This window comes from Haliaeetus leucocephalus, unplaced genomic scaffold (assembly GCF_000737465.1).
Source record: "Haliaeetus leucocephalus isolate CR32 unplaced genomic scaffold, Haliaeetus_leucocephalus-4.0 Scaffold140, whole genome shotgun sequence".
Classification (NCBI taxonomy): domain Eukaryota; kingdom Metazoa; phylum Chordata; class Aves; order Accipitriformes; family Accipitridae; genus Haliaeetus; species Haliaeetus leucocephalus.
The window spans coordinates 8,261,353-8,279,754 of NW_010972576.1; the positions used below are offsets into that span (position 1 = coordinate 8,261,353).

The 18,402-nt window shown below is 37.5% G+C and overlaps 1 protein-coding gene across 1 annotated transcript in view; it reads left to right on the top strand.

Moving 5' to 3' along the window:
• CCSER1 (coiled-coil serine-rich protein 1) overlaps positions 1-18,402 on the top strand; it is a 635,129-nt gene that overhangs the window by 102,154 nt on the left and 514,573 nt on the right. Inside the window, exon 4 of the mRNA XM_010586161.1 lies at positions 6,630-6,750. Within this exon, the coding sequence (XP_010584463.1) occupies positions 6,630-6,750 (121 nt within the window). The remainder of the gene's footprint in view (positions 1-6,629; positions 6,751-18,402) is intronic.

The following is an 18,402-nucleotide window of genomic DNA, read 5'->3' on the forward strand; positions in this document are numbered from 1 at the left end:
TGAACAGGGGTTAAGGTGCTACCCTGTCCTTCTCAAGAGAGACCAAACTACAGTCGTTTTGTCAATACGGCGTACTTAACAGAAAATGTGCAAGAAGTGGGCCACCAGTGTTACTGTTATCTAGGTCATTATTTTAGCAGTCCGTGTAGCATTCTTAGGTGATCAAGGTATATACCCTTCCATTCAGTATCAACAGTAACGGCACCATTCCATTAAGCATTACTATTAAAAGAAGCAGCATTCGCTGCTTCTTACAGTTTAATTTCTTACACGTAGAGTACAAGTCAGTAGGCCCAAATTTCACATGTGGCTATTACCATATTATCACTGTGGCTTGTGACAACAAACTAACTTGGGGTACAAAAGCAAGGGTGCAGATAATCACTACAGAACTGCTGGTGTGTTAGAAGAATTCCCTGGCTCCTGCTTAACGCCGCGTTATTTACCCTTCACCATTGGGTAGCAGTGTAGATAACACAAAGCAGATATGTGTGTGCAGCCTTCCTGAATACTACAAAAGAGCCAGGAAACGTAAGAACCTGATAGAAAGTAATTCATTTGCCCGTAATGGGCCTGTAATTGTTGCTATTGCAAAATTTCTGATTCTGACTACCCTGTGTTTAAGAATTGGGCCTGTGGTTTTATTGCAGAATTATTACAGCAAACCCTTTGGGGACTGTAAGCATATAGTCTCATTCTCTTAAGTATTCATTTGGCCAATATTGTGAAATGTAGCTTTCTAAGGGACAAGAGGCCCTAGAATAACTGTTGAACTAATAATAAAATGGAGATCCATTTAGTTTCCTTTTTTTCCTGAAAGATCACCATCAAATCTAGAATCAAGCACCAGGAAAATTAGACTTTTATTATGATTATTTTTTAATATTAGGCTTTTTTTTAAGTAGATGGGCAAAGTACCTTGACCTTTTGTGTTGCTTTAAAAAGACTGAAAGTCTCCTTGGGCTTTAGAGTTTTAATAACAAGGTATTAAGAGACTTTGTTGTGTTTCTGGGGCTGAGAAAGACGGCATGGAACTGAAATCATACACTTGGTTTTGCTGAAGTGTTTCATGCAAGTGGTGTTTGTGGTTGATGAAGGCAGGTCTGAACAGTGGTTCTTTTCTGAGCCCACTGAGTGGACCAAGAATATCAGAGGACATGTCTGTGTGATGAGGAAGGGATTAGCATGGTGATTAACCACAGTTCTTACTGGAGATATCAAAATTAATAGACTAGATTTCAAGATCCTCTCTTATAAACTATATCTAGTGTCAGCAGCTTTCCTGGGAAAATAGCTGGAGTTACATGTTTTAAATGCTCCTTTTTCTTTCCTCAGCTTTTCACTTGTCCTCAAAACTAGACTAATCACTAGAGAAATTTACAGTAGATCCTCCATTCCTTTTTGTTTGTTTGGCTTTTGGGTGGTTTTCTTTTTTAGCAAAATCTTTCTCACGTGTAACAGCTCTTTGTCCTGTCTGTCCCTTATCTGAAGAACCTGCATATGGGTTGCATGTCTTGTAGCTCTTCCTTGTCCTTTGTTCAGAGCACCTCAGAGGGTGGCTCATTTCCTGAGCCTTGTCATGGCAGGGGCATGTTTAGGAAACTGTGTGCCAAAATGTAAATGCCTGCACTGAAAATTGGTGCTCTGGAGTAATTAAAACATATCTTCTGGCCTAGAGTAGCAAAAGGAATGTGCGATTGGATACTTGGGATCCAAACCTTGCTCCCCCATGCTTCAGTCCCTTGTCTTCTACAATGGCAGTTGACAGATATTTCATGGGAAGGTATTTAGCACCTTCCATGCTCCTGGCTGGTAGCCTAGTTTTTTACCAAAGCAGAAGGTTTTTTGGTATAAAACAGCAGTTGTTTCCGGACTTGATCTGTCTCTTGAACGATGAGAGCTGATTATTTTAAATTTTACAGGCACAAGTGTAAATGCTTTGAATTGTCACAATAAGTGCCCAGCTTTTTTAAATCCAGAAATACTTCACTGTTTTTTGTCTCCTGTGTCATAAATCCGTTATGCTTCATTGCACACTGCATGTGAACATTTCCCTTCTGTTTTCTTTAAGCAGGTAGTACTTGCTGCTAATTTCATCTATCTCTTGCATCTTGTGTCAAGGGGACTTTTTTTTTTTGATAGTGAGTGGTGATAACCAGATTTTATCTGTCCTCTATTTAAAAAAAGAAGGGAAAAAAATGTGTGCAATTAACAGTGTTTGAAATAGATGCTGTAAATGACACCCCTAGAGCTTAAAAGTCTTTTTATTCTCCGGAGAGATACATTCTATTCAGTAGCTGTTGAAGGCTTTCTACTGTCCTACTATTTAGGGAATTAAAAATTTTTCACTGGTTGGTTCAAAATAGAAGACAACTGTTTAATTAGTCATTCTTATTGTTCTTGAAAGAAACAGCAAAGGAAAAAAAAAGCTACCTTTTTTCTTCTCCAGATGTAGAGATCTTTTTTGATAGTGAATGATGTTCTGAGACTGCTTAAACTAACTAGAGTAAATCCAAGCCAGCACTCCTAGTGATAAACATATGGGGTACTTTTAAAAAACTTGGCAATGGAAGAAAACAAGCTGTATGCATCATTAAAGTATAAATTGAAGAATCTGGGGAGAAATCATGGAACTTCAAAAGCAGTACAGATCTTTTATAACAGTGACTGTTTGTTTTCTTTTTGTAGAGTTGTCCTTTATATGACTTGTAGTTGGTATGTAGTGTCTTTTATTTCACTTAAAAAAATATGTTTCTTTAATGATAATACATAGTAAAGATGTTCCTCCAATTGTATTATTTCACTACAATTATTAGCTGGTTCACATAATGGTTGAATTATGAATGGAGGAGATGCGATGGTACTGAAAAATACCATCTCACTTGTAGGCAAATTACTGATTTTTTCAGAAGGTACTCAGTGTATAACACATTCAGAGATACTAAATATTAGTCTCTTAAACTTAAAGAAATTGTTACAGGTAGTATAAAATTAGCTGATTGTTTTGCTTGATGTTGATACCTTGTACAGTTTTTTCCACACTTCAGAGGTATGCAACAGCAAGTGTGATAATGAACCTCTACCTACAACATGTACTTAATGTTTGTGTGCCATTGTAAAAATGTAGCAGATAGATGGGAGAATTTTCTTTATTGGTTTCTTTATTGGAGCAGTGGATATTGTGTACCATGACTTCAGTAAGGCTTTCAACACTGTTCCATAAGATCCCCATAGACAAGCTGTTGATGTACGGGCTGGATGAGCAGAGAATGAGGTGGATTGAAAACTGGCTGAATGGCTGTGCCCAGAGGGTGGTGAGCATGGAATTAACTTGCACACTCATGTCAGCAATAATGTAATAGGCTGGGGCAGCTGTTTACATTGATGGCTTTTCCAAACACCAACTCAGATGATTGAAAAATCTACTTTTCTCTATTTTCCTTACCAATTAATGTGGTGAGGCTAAATCTGTAAACTTCTTGCAGGCTGTTAAAGTGCAAGTTGGACATGAGAGGATTTATGGTAAAAGGAGGTAATCCCTTTGTGTAATTGTTTGATATTCTGAAGTTTGTAATATTTTGAGGATCAAAGAGATTTGGATTCATGAAGAGTATGAAATGTGGACATCACTAATGGGCTTCTTTGACGATAATGTAAGCCACTTGTAGATAAAAAAATGAAGGTGTAGAATAGAAGCTACACTTAAGAGAAGTGTGAAGTGTAAAATGAAAACAGTCTCCTTAAGTAAAACAGTGCCCATCCCCATCAATATTAAAGTTGATAGTCCACATTCAAGCACATTGTCATTCTTTTAATGCAAGTTATGAACAGATAATAAGAGAATGCACTCCAGTAGGTGAAAATTACTTGCTGCTGTGCTGTTGCTATTTCATGACATTTTAGTTAATTATACTGTCCCATAATGACTTATGACTGTGTGCACAGAGACTTGAGATAAAAAGGAGGAATTGTAGTGGTTTTCAAAAGCCAGACCAAGAGTATAGCTGTCTAGAATGGGAGGATAATAAATTCCGTGGGCTCAGATCACTGTGTGACCACTGGGTTTGTCTTCAGCTGTAAATTAGGGGATTATACAACTCCTATGTAGCATTAATTATTAAACAAAAGCAATTTCACAGTTTTATTCATTCGTGAAATTTCTATAAAGGGTAGGAGACTAGCAGTGTCTTCTTTGTTACTTGTGATTTCCTATTTTATCTTTCTTTGTAACTGCCCTGACGGACAGTGGCTCATCTAGGGAAAATCCTACCCTGTGGTGCTTCTGTAGTCACCAGACATTTTACAAGTTCTAAAGTAATAACTAGATATTCAAGTGGTACCACAGGTCTTTTAGAGAAAAATAAGTATTTGCTTCATCCTTTACTCCCCTTTTTTTTGTCAGCATTTCAGGTTAAAATTCAGGTACTGAATATTAGTATCACCCTTTGACAAACCTATCTTTTTAAAATTTTTTGACTGTAAATCAAGAGTCAAATAGAGATAAATGTTCTTATTTACACATATTCAGTCACTGGTTGTAATGAGAAGATACTATTTTGTACATTACTTGGTGCCTACCAAACAGCACCTTGCTAGTAGATGATCTGCTGGCTGCATGCAACATAGTAGGATAAAAATCACCTAAAATTCTTTTTTTCTTATGTAGTCTCTCTGGTTCAATGTATTTTGCATTAGTTCCCTCCTTAATTTGTTATGCATGAAGCTGTAATGCATATCCTACTTGCATACATGTAGGCAATATAGCAAGTTCTCTTTGGGTATGACCATGTTTTGGAGATGGGTGTCTATGATAGTGACAAAGTTTTGAGTAGTGCTGGTTCCAAAGAAAAATGAAGGTAAGGTTTCAGTACTCGTCATCTTATGTGTCTTAGTCACTTAGCACAATGTGCACATAAATATTTAAAAATACAAGCGTTAAGTAATGCTGGAGAACGTCAGATGAATTCAACATAATTACATGTACTCCACAAACAGGTTTTTTTCCTGCCAGAATTTGCCTGTGCTCTGGCCATTTGTGCTGCTTGCTAAATGGCTCAGAATTGTTCTGAAAACAGAAAGACGTTTGCACTTTTCCAACCTTTGTAGAAATATCCGGCCCCATTCTGACCTGTTCCTTAAAATCTACTCTCTAGCTGCCTTAAATCACTAGTTATCACTCCAGGGTGTTTGTCAGGCATGCAGTGTATCTTGTTGATATGCGCTGAATTCATGCTGAATATAATTTGAGTGCTCATGGTAAAATGCCACAGTTAGTTGCTCTTGACCCAGTCAAGGCAATATGGATGAATTTTTACTACAGTTTTGCTTCTCTTGTAAGGGGAGCATAGACTATGCAAAAGGTATGTTGTCTGTGGGCAATAAGGAAGCACATGATTGTGAAGGATGGAAGGTAGGAAAGTCTTTAGAAACAAGTTTTCTGTTAATATATAAATGCCACAGTTCAATGTTCCCACCTGTCACAATCTTGCATAAATGTGTGTACTTTTAAAACAAGTTCTTTCTGGTTTTGAATTGCTGAGAATTTGCCATGGTCATCCTTCTTTTACAGGCTATGTTATTGGCTGTGTACATGCATGTGTACACTCTATAAAATAGTTCTCTATGTTATACATAAAAAATACTGTGTGACTTTCTGCTTAAAAGATAGGTAACCACATTTCTTCTTGTGTATATATAATAGTACCATAAATGTATAATATAAGAAGTTGCTGCACTTTATTTAATACAACCAACTCCTAATTCCAGCTTTTATTTGTCTCATAGAGGTACACCTTGGCTGTAAAGAAAATCTATATCTTCAAACTCAATTGGAGTGGTGAATGCTAGATGCTAAATTACTAGTGACACTTGAAATTTAGAATTTAGAATATGTATAACTTTTAACAAATATAGTTGTCTGTTTGGATGTCAGGAACTTTTGGGTATTCATTTATTAGTGCTAATTGAGCCACATGCTCAGCTGAAATACATGATCTTTCTTCTAGCTCTAAATATAGTCTAAGTCATATCATCCAGCACAGTAAAACATAGATAATTTGTATTAATGCAAAAGCATGAATCAATATATCAGATATCACTCCTAGAGCATTTGGATTTGGCCTTTTGGATTAAAGTAAGACATAACAGGTGAAGAAAAAAATAATCACTAATCAGATTTTCTCAAATCTATTTTCTTACAAAGTCTGAAATTTTTGAAGGTGGGAGGTTTGTCTGAAAATCATCCATAATTTCCAGTCTCATTTTCAGTTCATGATGAAAAAGGAAAAAGAACTGCATCATATTCTGATGTCATTCATGGAAATATACGTCCTTTTAGGACTCAGAGACACCAATGAGCTAGAGCAGACTGACATCAGATCTTGTGCTAGGTAAAACTTAGTGAACGATGATGGGGGTATCAGTCTATGGCAAAAAAAGTGCCAGGCAAGCACTTTAGGAAATGTGAAAAACAATGAAGTTTTCATTGCAGGTGACCATAGTGAAGTTCGATTAATCATTTGTGGTTTTGTTTATCACAGTATGACTTGATTATATTTTTTTTTTCTTTAAGCATTTAAAGTACAAACTGCGTTTCCTCTTTAACACTGAGATTTCTTCTATCTTTGCAGTTTGCCGGGAAGACTCATACCAGTCGATAGTCTCATGTACTGCTGTAGTACTTACCCCTGTAGAGCCGACAGTGGATACAAGGAAAAAAGAACAGACAATAATGCCTGATGTGTCTAAACAGTGAGTTATTCAAATAACATGATCTTTTACAAGTGCAATTTAAACACCAGGCCAGATTCTTTCTTGTGGATATGCATATACACCTCCTTTCTTTTTCGTCAGTGGTTACATAGGCATTTCCAAAAGCAGAAATTGGCCTCAGGCTAGGCTGCTGCTTTTGTTCATTAGCCTACCTTTTTTTCCAGGGCTTTTGGTAATGAGGTATATAGAGGGAATGGGCATTTATATGCTGAGAAATTGACTTTTTAACAGGCTTAATAAGGCAATTCTTTTTGTTTAAATAGTCCTTTCATTCTCACACAGTTTTTCTAGTCAGTAGTTGATTTTTAGAAAGAACATAATTCCTAAATGCTCTACTCCTCTGATATATTTCAGTATTTTTCAGTATTTTTGCTGCTGTGGTATAAGATATGATGGCATCTTCAAAAGTGTGGTAGCGGTCTTCCAAGGAAATTCTACTTAATTAAATAGACTGTAATTTGATATCTTGCCTTGGATGAGAATCATAACCACAGCATGTGCAGTAACATTTGTCTTGCAATACCAGGCAGGATGGTTGTTTCTTAACAACTGAGTCCTTGGAGAATGAAAAGACCTTTTTTTTGTTAAAAGGAAGAAAATGTAACGGTAAATGCTTTACCACAACACAAACTTGGGGTCTGCACATTTTAAAGTGGGGAAGGTAATTAAAAACATGACAATGGATAATACAACATCATTATTGTTCCTTACCATTTATGTTAGTTTTCTGCTTCTCTGGGTATATACAAATTTAGCTTTGAACTTGTCTATAAAGTCCTAGCTTGCATGCCTATTACTGTGAGAAAATGAAAACATTCCCTCCCCCCCCCCAAAAAAAACCCCAAGACCCCAAAATATCACTAGTGGATTATATTAAAGTAGATTAGATGGGATGTGATCTTGGTACAGATCTATAGCTTAAGTCTGTATCTGACTGTGGCATCTTTTATAGTCTGGTGATCAACCCATTTCATCTAGTGTACCTGTACTTAAAATTTAACACAGTATATTGCCTATCATCTAGGTATTATTACAATGACTTAATGTTTGAAATACTGTTAGCATCTCATTATTCTAGTGTTTCAGTCGTATGGTGCTCTGCACACTAAGGGATTGGAAAGGCAATGGGATGCAAAATACTGTGCTGAAATCCAGAATAATTTTTGTGGCTAGTTCAAACAGCATAGTACATTTTTGCCTTCTCTCCACTAAAAGACAAGCCCGCACTGTTGTTTGATTGGCTTTTTTCTCTACTATCAGCAGTTCAGCATTTCATAACCCCTTATGAATTCAAAGGAAACTCCTTTATCTGTTTAGTATGTGCTTGAAAGCTGAGTGATGCCACCTCCTAGATTTTCTTTCCTACACCTTATTGGTAGTAGCAAGTATATTAATCTGCTTTCTGGTGTGCTTGGTTTTTTTCATTACAACCTGACTAGTGATGTCTTCTAAACACATAGACTTAAATCATGCTTGTCTTATGTACTCAGAGGTCTCAGAAACATGCTCTAACCCTTGCTACTCTTCCAGTTTTCACATCTAAAAATATGACTTGTGGCTCTGGAATTCTTTCAAAAAGAAACAAGCTTGTGCTTAAGCAGATTAAATATATTTGAACTTCTTCACATGAAACAGCGTAATTGTATTAGTATCTTTAAACCAACATTTCTTACAAGTATATTGGAAATGAAACAGAAACATCTTGCTGGAAAACTTTTGCGTGTTATAGAATGGGAATTCAGTAAATATTGTCGAAACCTTCAAAGTAATTGTAGGGGTGTGAAAGCATATGGCTTCAAGAAAATCTCAAGCATTGTGAAACATCAGCATACCTTTCACTTCTCTCATTTCACCCTGTGCTTTCTACATGTAGATCATTTTCCCCATATCTAGTTTTAATGGAAGCAATACAGATCCCAATTCCTGTGTCTAAATTTCCCAGGTCATCTCTCTCCAATGTAAATATCAAGCAAGAGGAAGCCCTTGGCAAATGTTGAATTCCATTGACTTGAGTGCAGGGCTGATCTGCACAGGTGAATTATAATTATTTGTATTAGTAATTATCTCTATGGAAGTTAACACTGATGATTTGATTTTTATGCTTATCTTTGTGCACCTGAGTGGTTTTGACTTATACCTCCCAAATTTGTGCATATCACAGAGGTCTTGAGTGGTGGCCAGCCATTGAGGTCTTGTAAAGAGAAGTTGCTGCCTTCAGGGCCTTGGACAGAGTATGTTTAGAATAACTAATGCTTTGTAAAACTACGTAAGGATTTTGGATTACTACATGTGTAATCCAAAACAGATAAAATACATATTAATGATAAAAAGATGTTAAACAGTTACAAAACCTAAAAATAATTATATTGTAAACCACAGTGGAATTATATCCAGGACCTTCAGGACACAAGAAACTGTTAAGTCTGGGCAGGGAAAAAAAAAGCCTTTAATGTGACTTGCATAATATTTGACTGATGATGTTATTTTGTCTTAGAAAGAAACTGTTTAGTAGCTTTAAATAATGTACTGTATTTGATTACTGTAATTTTATTGTAAGCACTAAAGAATTGTGCCAGAAGTGGTAACAGCAAAGCTTAACGCTTCTTTGAAGTGTCAGTGATTAGGTGTTATCAGGATTGGAGGAATAAAAGGCCAATTTTTTTCCCTTGTATTTTTTCTTGGAAGCTCAAAACATTTCATTAGGAAGTAATTCCTTAGTGATATCTAGGTAATTGCTAACTCTTGTATGCTTGTGCACCGGGCAAAATCTGTACCTTGTTCATTCAGAAGGAATGCACTTGGCTGAGTAATGTGATAGCCACAAAATAAGCAGAGAAGGCTCTGGCGAAGCAAACATCATATCTTTAGCAGCCTGAGAGTGACACCCCTGTCATAAGAAGCATGAAGGAACCTGTTTGGTGAAGCTATAGCACCTGCAGAAGGAAGAGGTAGTCCTTGTTAGGTGTTTTGGCTATTATTCTGTGTTGCCTTGAAGGCTGGTAAAGTGCAAAAAGGGTTTGCTGCTCTTCTGTAAATATGCGTTTTGGAACAGAGGAATTTCTCTGTTTTTTTTATAGGAGAACAATGCACAAGACTTCTTGTTTTCTGCACTTGGCAAAGCACGTTTTCAGTACTCGGGTGGCAAGAGCAAGAGCACCCCTTTGTAGCTTTTGTCATTCCACTCCCTAACAGACTGTGATGCAGAGAAAATATATAGTCTGAATGTCAGTGTGAGGTCAGGATGAAAAACAAGAAATATGAGCTCTACCTTACTTCATCCTCTGGGCCCTCCACTTTGTCTAGGATTTTGCATTAACTTTGTTATATTTTGTAGAAATACAAGACTTAAAACCCTCATGCTGTCTTAACAGTTTAAGTTATCAAGGCCTTTTTGTGTTGCTGTAGTGATAAATCAGTCAGTTGCTCTTGAAGATGCCCAGATGCTAAAACAATTTGAATGTTTTGAACAGTGTATTCTCTTTGCATAGTCCTAATTTTAGTCCTTCCTATCTGAATTCAAATATAAATAAATCAGCTGCTGGGAAAGAGCAATGACATGAGGAATCTTCCCTTTCATTTCAAGTTCTTACAAGGGAGCATGGGAAAGGAGGCATGGCCCATTGAACTGGATGTTATGCTTTAAAACGACTTACCTTCAGCTTCTCTGGCCAAACTATCAGCTGAAAGCTCATGCTACAAGGGGCAGTGTGGAAAAAGAAGTTTCTCAGACATGTGTATCCGAGCAGACAATGTTCTGCTGCTCTGTGCTGTTCATGTGTAAATACAGAAAACTATTAATGTGCTACTAGTGGTTGAAAAAAGTAGTGAAATTCAGATGCATCATTTTACTTTATAAAATGTAAAGTTAAGCAGGTGCTTATGTACTTCGTTTGATCGGTATCTTTGGGTAGGACTGCCCTGCAGTTCAGAATAGTGATGGCAACATGTAGCCCCCTCTGAGCTGGCCAATTTAAAGCTGTTTTGTACATTTGTACTTCAGCTGCCGTCACATTTCTGGGTTTGGTTTTTGGGTTTTTTTTGAAAGATATTATTTGCTGTTAAATTGTTTTTAGAGCTACAGATCTTGTTTTGTCATGAAGCAGACACAGTAATTTGCCAACTGTTTTCCATGTCAGAAATATTTTCCTGAGCTTTAGGGGAAATTTCCAGATGAAGATCCTAGGTAAATGATAGGACAAGAGGTAATGGTTTTAAACTAAAAGAAAGGAGATTCAGACTAGATATAAGGAAGAAATTTTTTATGATGAGCGTGGTGAGACACTGGAACAGGTTACCCAGAGAGGTTGTAGATACCCTGTCCCTGGAAACATTCAAGGTCAGGTTGGACAGGGCTGTGAGCAACCTGATCTAGTTGAAGATGACCCTGCTTAGTGCAGTGGGGTTGGACTAGATGACCTTTAAAGGTCCCTTCCAACCCACACTATTCTATGATTCTATGGTTCTAAATGCTACAGCTCCTTTGGCAGTTCTTCAGAGTCTTAAGAATCAAGTCAGATTTTTCTCCTGGTAAATGCATGAATGGGCCTATGTAATGAGTCTTTTCAATATTCTGTCTGTGCCAAAGCTGTTTAACTTGTACCTTGCTACTGTACTTACCTGAGCAAGATTCTTATGCATGAGTTCAAATACATGAGAAGGCTCCTTGGAGTCACAGTGACTAGCTGGGTGCTTACTGATGGGAAACAGGGTGGTAAGTGGGAGAATTACAGCTTTAATGCCATTCTGTACTGTGCTGTTTAGTACAGATATTCAGTTTGGCATCTAGGAAGGTTTTGGTGCATATGTATCTTATACTTGCTAGCTGAAGTAAGTATATTTTCTCTCTGAGATCTTGAAGTTGTAAAAATGTAATTGTTACATCTGAAGACAGTGGTAATCCTTTCTGACTCTCGCAGCCTTGCCCAATTCCTTTCAAAAGGAGTTCAAACCAAGCTGATAATATATTACTCTTCATTTATTTTGGTTGCAGATTTTATTTTCCTTTTTCTCTCCCCCTCTAATTTTATTTTGGTATTTTGATGAAACTCAGGGAAGACATTTTTTCCCTCAGAGTGACAGTGTTGTTATTTTACCTCTGTAATTTTTGGTGCTCCTTAGTGGTGACATGAACTGTGGTCTCTAGTGCAGCCAGGTTGTCAGATGGTGGTACCCCACTGCAAGATTTGTGTCTGCTTTGACAGTCCATTCAATAAGGCGTGTTTCGGTAATGTGAAAAATGAACGCTTTTCAGACTCATTTGGACAACCTGATAAAAGATGATTGAACTGTTTCAGTTTCCTGGATATTTGGCACATATATGCGCTATGAAAGCATGTGTCGCTCTTTGGGTAATACGGAAAGTATAGGGATGACCAGTGTTGCTCTGGAATGACATTGGTTTGAAAGCTGTGGTTCCAGTTCAGCTGAAAAACAGAAGACACATCAGCTGAATTACAGTATACTTTCTACCATAACATTTTAGTGATAGGTAAGAGGTAGAGCAGGTAGAATTCATATCCATTTCTTTAAAGCAGGTACTTTGAGTAAATATGAGCAATATGATTATGCTGTCAGTGGTCAAACGCACCATTAAAATCACTTCCTGGACTAGTAGGAATCAAATATGTTTCCACAAGGGCCAAATACATTCCCAGAATTGGAGGTCCTCCTTGGAGAACCAGCCAGGCCTGAGTGTCCTGAGCGTGGAGGCCAGAACAATGGGGTGTGCATGCGTGGGTCCAGGTCCCATCCGAGCTCGCCACAGGCTGCTTCCTCGGCTGTGTTGTACCATGTCCGCTCCCAGCACCCCTGAGGAACACAGCCGTCCCTCCTCCCTGCCGCTCGTGCTCCTTGCAGGACCTACAATCCCCCGACTTTATGGGCCTTTGCTGGTGGGTGCGTGGCTCGTTCTCTGGGTAGATTTAAGGATGGCTAAAACAAATTAATGTGTCTCAGATGATAGGAAATTTTGGTGTGCCGTCTCTTTCTCAGACCTGTGGAAACTAGTCACGTGTGCTGCCTGTCTCAATGGACAGGACAGATGCAGGTATTACTGGTGAGGAGCATGACCTACCTTTCCTGTGACAGGCCACCTGCACTGGCTGGAAATCGCAGTGGGTGTGTTTGGGAAGGTGATTTCCAAAGTATAGTAGGATGTTTGATTTACTTTAGGCCCTAGTGAACAGGTGGGTTTTGTGTGTTAGATATGCCTATACTTAACTAGGATATATAAAAGTCTCTGAAGAAACATGGGATGAACTGAATATATCTTAGTAATAGATGTCAGTTTCCTTTGATAAAGTTATGTTTAATGAAACAAAGGTGGTTTCATTTTTGAAAAAGCAAACATTTCTTTGAAAAAAATATTTTCTGCTTGATTTTTGAATCATTAATCTTTTTACTGGCAAGAAGAGCATATTAAAAAATATATAACTCTGGCTATCACTATGCAAAGAATTAATAAATACCCAAAACATAATCAGGGCAACAAACAACAGATTAACTCTTTGTTTAAAAGGCACTACTAAGCTGTTACATTTGATTAAAAACTCATTTTTGATTATTCTGATTCCCTGTCCCTCTGCAATAAAACAGAGAAGAAATAAACCGTAGCCCATGGCCATAACAATTCCATGGTCTCCTTGTACATCCTGTATTGCTTTTTGCACGTAATGGGAAAATTAGTTATTTTGCTATACTCATGTCCTCTCTGAAATGGGAAACATTTCAGAAAATAGGAAAAATATAATATTTACACTCCTTTTATTGTCTGCTATTCCCTAACCCTAACTAGCTGAAACTCCTACCTGACATTGCCTCTTGTCTAGGCTGCTCAAATTGGTAACCTCTTTCTGATTGCTTTGAGGAAAAACAAAACAATAAACCAGACTCTGATTTTTCTATTTTTTATTCTGTGTCTGGCCACTGCAAAAATGAGAATGATTTTGTACAAAAAAATTATAAAATAAATAATGGTTGTGCAAAGGAAATATAATTGCACTGCAGAGCGAGTATGGAAGGAGCTTTGTATCTAGTTACAGAATGGGAGCATCATCAGTTCTCAAGTTCCTTCTCAGTCACAGCAACCAGCAATTTATAGGAAAGATTGACAGGAAAACAATCTACATAACTATTTTAAATACCTTAGGCAATTGTTTGCAACCAAAGGATTAAGAAGTTCTGTACAGCTTAATTTGATCTTTAGTTGCAAATAATGAATAAGCTGTTTTTTGAGAGCCACTAACTAATTGCAATTACAGCACTTAATATTTTCAATATTTTGTAGTTCAAGTCCTGTCTTTTCCTGTGTGGTGATGAGTAATGCAGGAGGAAGAGGAATGATGGCAATTGTCCTATGAAGGAAAGGTGTTATGTAGATTTCACCTATAGCCCTGCCAAGAAAGCTCCGATCCTTTGCAAATATGGTCATTGTTTGGAAAGCTTCGTCTTCCCTCTGAGAAGAGACTTGGTTTCTAATGGACAATTGACTGTAAGTGTTTCAGTCATTGTCCTTAAAGTATTACTGGTGTGACTGAACTTAATGGCATTTCATGAAAAGATATAGGGATGGTGTATTGGGTCTGGCTGAGATGGAGTTAATACTCCCCATGGCAGCCCTCATAGCACTGTGCTCTGCATCAGTAGCTAGAAAGGTGTTGATAGCACACCAGTGTTTTGGCTACAGCTGAGCAATGCTGGCACAGCATCAAGGCTGTCTCTCCAACATTTTTGCCCCCCCCCCAATGGCAGGCTGGGGCAGGGCAAGATCTTGGGAGGGGACATAACCAGGACAGCTGACCTAAACTAACCAAACAGATATTCCATACCATATGACGTCAGCTCAGATATAAAAGCTAAGTAAAGGGAGACGGAAGTGGGGCATTTTTGTCTTCCGGAGCAACCACTACGCGTACTGAAGCCCTGCTTCCCGAGAAGTGGCTAGACATCGCCTGCTGATGGGAAGTAGAGAATAACATCATTTGTTTTTTCTTTGCTTTCGCGCGCGCAACCTTTGCTATCACTTTATTAAACTGTCCTTATCTTGACCCACGAGCCTTTTGTTATATTTTCTCCCCCCCCGTCCAGCTGAGGAGGGGGAGTGATAGAGCGGCTTTGGTGGGCACCTGGCATCCAACCAGGGTCAACCCACCACAGATGGAATGTTAAGCAAGGTTATTAATGAATCAAAGCATAGAGGATCAAGAACACTATGGCATTTCCAAGTTGAGATAATTGTTGTAATTTCAAAATGAGACCAGTGTGTTGTATCGTTGTGTAGCTAATCTTTATTAATAAAAGAAAATTCAGGAGATAAAAATATGTAGGGATAATACACCTCTGTTGAAAAGTGATATGTCTGAGCTCCAAACAGTGAAAACTCATATAGAACTTTTGGAATCAAAATAGTTATTGTAATTTACATTGGCAGAGAGTATGACCAAAGCTGACTTAAAGCATTAGACTGTACAAACTAAGGACAATGCAATTGAAAACTCATATAGGACTTTTGGAATCAAAATAGTTATTGTAATTTACATTGGCAGAGAGTATGACCAAAGCTGACTTAAAGCATTAGACTGTACAAACTAAGGACAATGCAATTATAGTCATCTGGAATACAAATTTCCCCTGCTTCAGCAGCAAGCAATGGACAACATAACTGCATCAACGACTGCAATTTCTTAAATAGACCTGAAGTCATTATAAGAAAAACATTGTCACCAAATCACAGTTACATTTAGAAAATGGCTCTGGTTTAGCCTGAAGCAAGAGTAAAAGATCACTTTGTTCCATTCACATCCCTAAACTTATATGCCTTTATGATACCATAATGTCTTTCTGATTTTGGCCATTACTCTAATAAGAATGTCCTTCAGAGTAAGATTATCCATTCATGTATCAGACCCGAGACAATTTTTTCATTCCTAAATTAAATTAAAATCTGCACATTCCCATGCATCCTTCTTTTCTTTGTTCTCTGTGAATCCTCACTTTCTCCACTGGACACTTCTGCAATAGTGGAAGCTTTAGTCATCTGATTTGCTTATCCTTCTTGTCCAGAAATTTCCCAAAAAGAAATACATCAAGATAAGTAATTTTGCAGTCTTTAGAGATTTTATTTGAAAAGATGCCCGTTGTCAGCCAGATAGATATACACAGGCAGGTGTTTAAGATGTACTTGGTTCAAGAGTGGAAATTTTATCCTGTGTGTACTGTAATGTCTAGAAGTTTCTGCTTTATTTACATTACTGAGAAGTATGAGTCAGACCACCAATATCAACCGAATCCCAAAATGGCAGCCTAACACACAGCAACTAAGAACTCTTCTAAGCTAATGGCCTAGAGTAATCATTGCAAAATATTCTTGGCATATACATTGTAATTAGAGAAATGAACCATAAGACACAGTTATGACTAGATAGGACATTTGTTTGAATTTGAATTTTGTGCTGAGATTTTTATTGTGTGATGAAATGGGAATGATTACGTATATATCAAGACACCTTAACCTCTGAAGCAAGTCTAAAAGGAGATGTAGTTGAAATAAATAAAATCTTACCTGGTTCCTTGAAAAGGATGGTTACTGTAGGCAATGCAGGCAGAGATGGTTGAGAGGTTCTAGGAAGCTGAGCCACTGGAACAGGCTTAGGCAATTAAACATCAATTATTTTATCTGGAGATCCACGTCTGAAGAGTTGCTGTTCTAAATTGTAGCATTAGTCACTTACAGGGTTCGTTATTCTAATAATATTATAATGTTTTCCATTATCCTACGTGGCGCTGCCTAAGCCCTGTAGAGCACACCCATCGTCTGCTGGGATGACTGTATAAAGCCACTCAGACATAATGTCTTTCTGAGCCAGGGTTACAGTTGGGCATGTGGAAAATGACTCACTTGTTTACTTGGGATTAAAAAAAAAAAAAGTTCCCTGTGGAAAACAGACTTCATTTTCATCCAGCCTCCAACATAGACACTCAGAACAAGCATCATTACTCTGCCAGCTTCATGTATTAAAGGCGATCTAAAGTTTTATTTAGCAGGTACTTATTCAAGGGGCTGAAAGAACTTGATCTTGGGGCAGCACAATGAAGCCGCAAAACAAATGCTGTGGTCTTACTGTCTGGTCTTTTTCCTCATTTCAAAAAAGCCATTTTTATGATAGTCTAAGTGTAAAGTTAGTTCATATGCACTTATGTTGTATAGTGGTTGTTAAATTTGTATTTCAATAATCAGTTCTTGTAGCATACTGCAGCATTTGGGAAGGCAATGTTAAATTCCATTGTTAACCTCAATGCCTGGCTTTGCCTAATGAGAATTTACAGTCGCAGTGAGAATTCACCGAAGGAACATGCTTTTAAAGTACATGACTGAGAGCTTTGGGAGAAAGCCCGTTTAATTCAAATGGGGAGAAAAAGAGAAGTGCCAGCCGTGCCCATTTATTCTTTCTTCTTGTATACTAGAATGTCCAAAATCTTGAAAGGATACAGAAGTTATGTTGCTGTAAAATTGGGGCAAAAATATTTGTTAAACTTGACTTCATTGATTCAAGTCTGCACAAAATTAAGTGGAAGTGCTTAGTCTTAGGTAACCACTGCAGAAACAGAATTATACTTTCTGGTATGTAAAAGCATTGGCTGTTTCTAAACCATAATTAAGGTTCTGTGTGAGCCACAGCCAGTGGTTGTATTTTATCATCTCACAAGGATATTAAGGTCGGTTTGGGTCTGTACTTTTGTGCAGCAGAAACATCAGTCTGAGGCAGCGTTCTCTAAATGCTAAAGAGGTGTGGCGGGGGTGGTGGCAGGGAGAAGGGACCAGGGGATAATTTGTTTTGTAATTTAGAAGTCTGTGGTGTTTGTAGTAAAGTACAACCTCAGTTCTTACAAATTAGATTTCAAAGCATAATTGCAGCTCAAATATAAAAATTAATCAACTATGTTATTACTTGTAAACAATTAAAGCATCATAAAATGGAAAACAAATATGAAGGAAATATGCTTGTACATGTAATGCTAGGATTGCGAAGTACTTAATTTCGTTAGACAAATGCATTGTAGATTAAAACTAGAAAAAACAGATCAAGTACGTAGCAGAGATGTGTATTTGTTTCACTTTCACAGTAATTTAATAATATCTTTGAAGCATAACAAAGAACAGCATTTCTTGGTAATTTCTTACTGTCACTGGAAAGTGGGGGAAAGGAGGGATGTCAGGGAAAAAACCTAGGTAGATTTGCATTTATGATTGCATGGTATAGCTATCAGACTACACTGTGCTGTTTCATAGCTCATTGTACACTTGCAGTGAAAACATTATCAGGTATTCTCTTGAATCTGATCAGTGAAAAACAATAGTGTTGTGATGGTGCTGTTATTGGTTTTATTCAAGGGGTTTTCTAAACCATGTATTGTGCAGATCTTTCTAAAAACCCATCGTCCTGTGCAGTGGCTGTATTAGAGTTAACTTCGTTAGAAAATATACTACTCTGTGTCATATTGTCATGACTGAAATAGGAATACTGCTGGAGCAAATGTAAGTTCAATCAGCATACTGCTTAAATATATTGAAACTGCTTCATGGTGCTTCAAGTTGAGATATCACCTGCATCCTAGAGGGAATGAATTATGTGA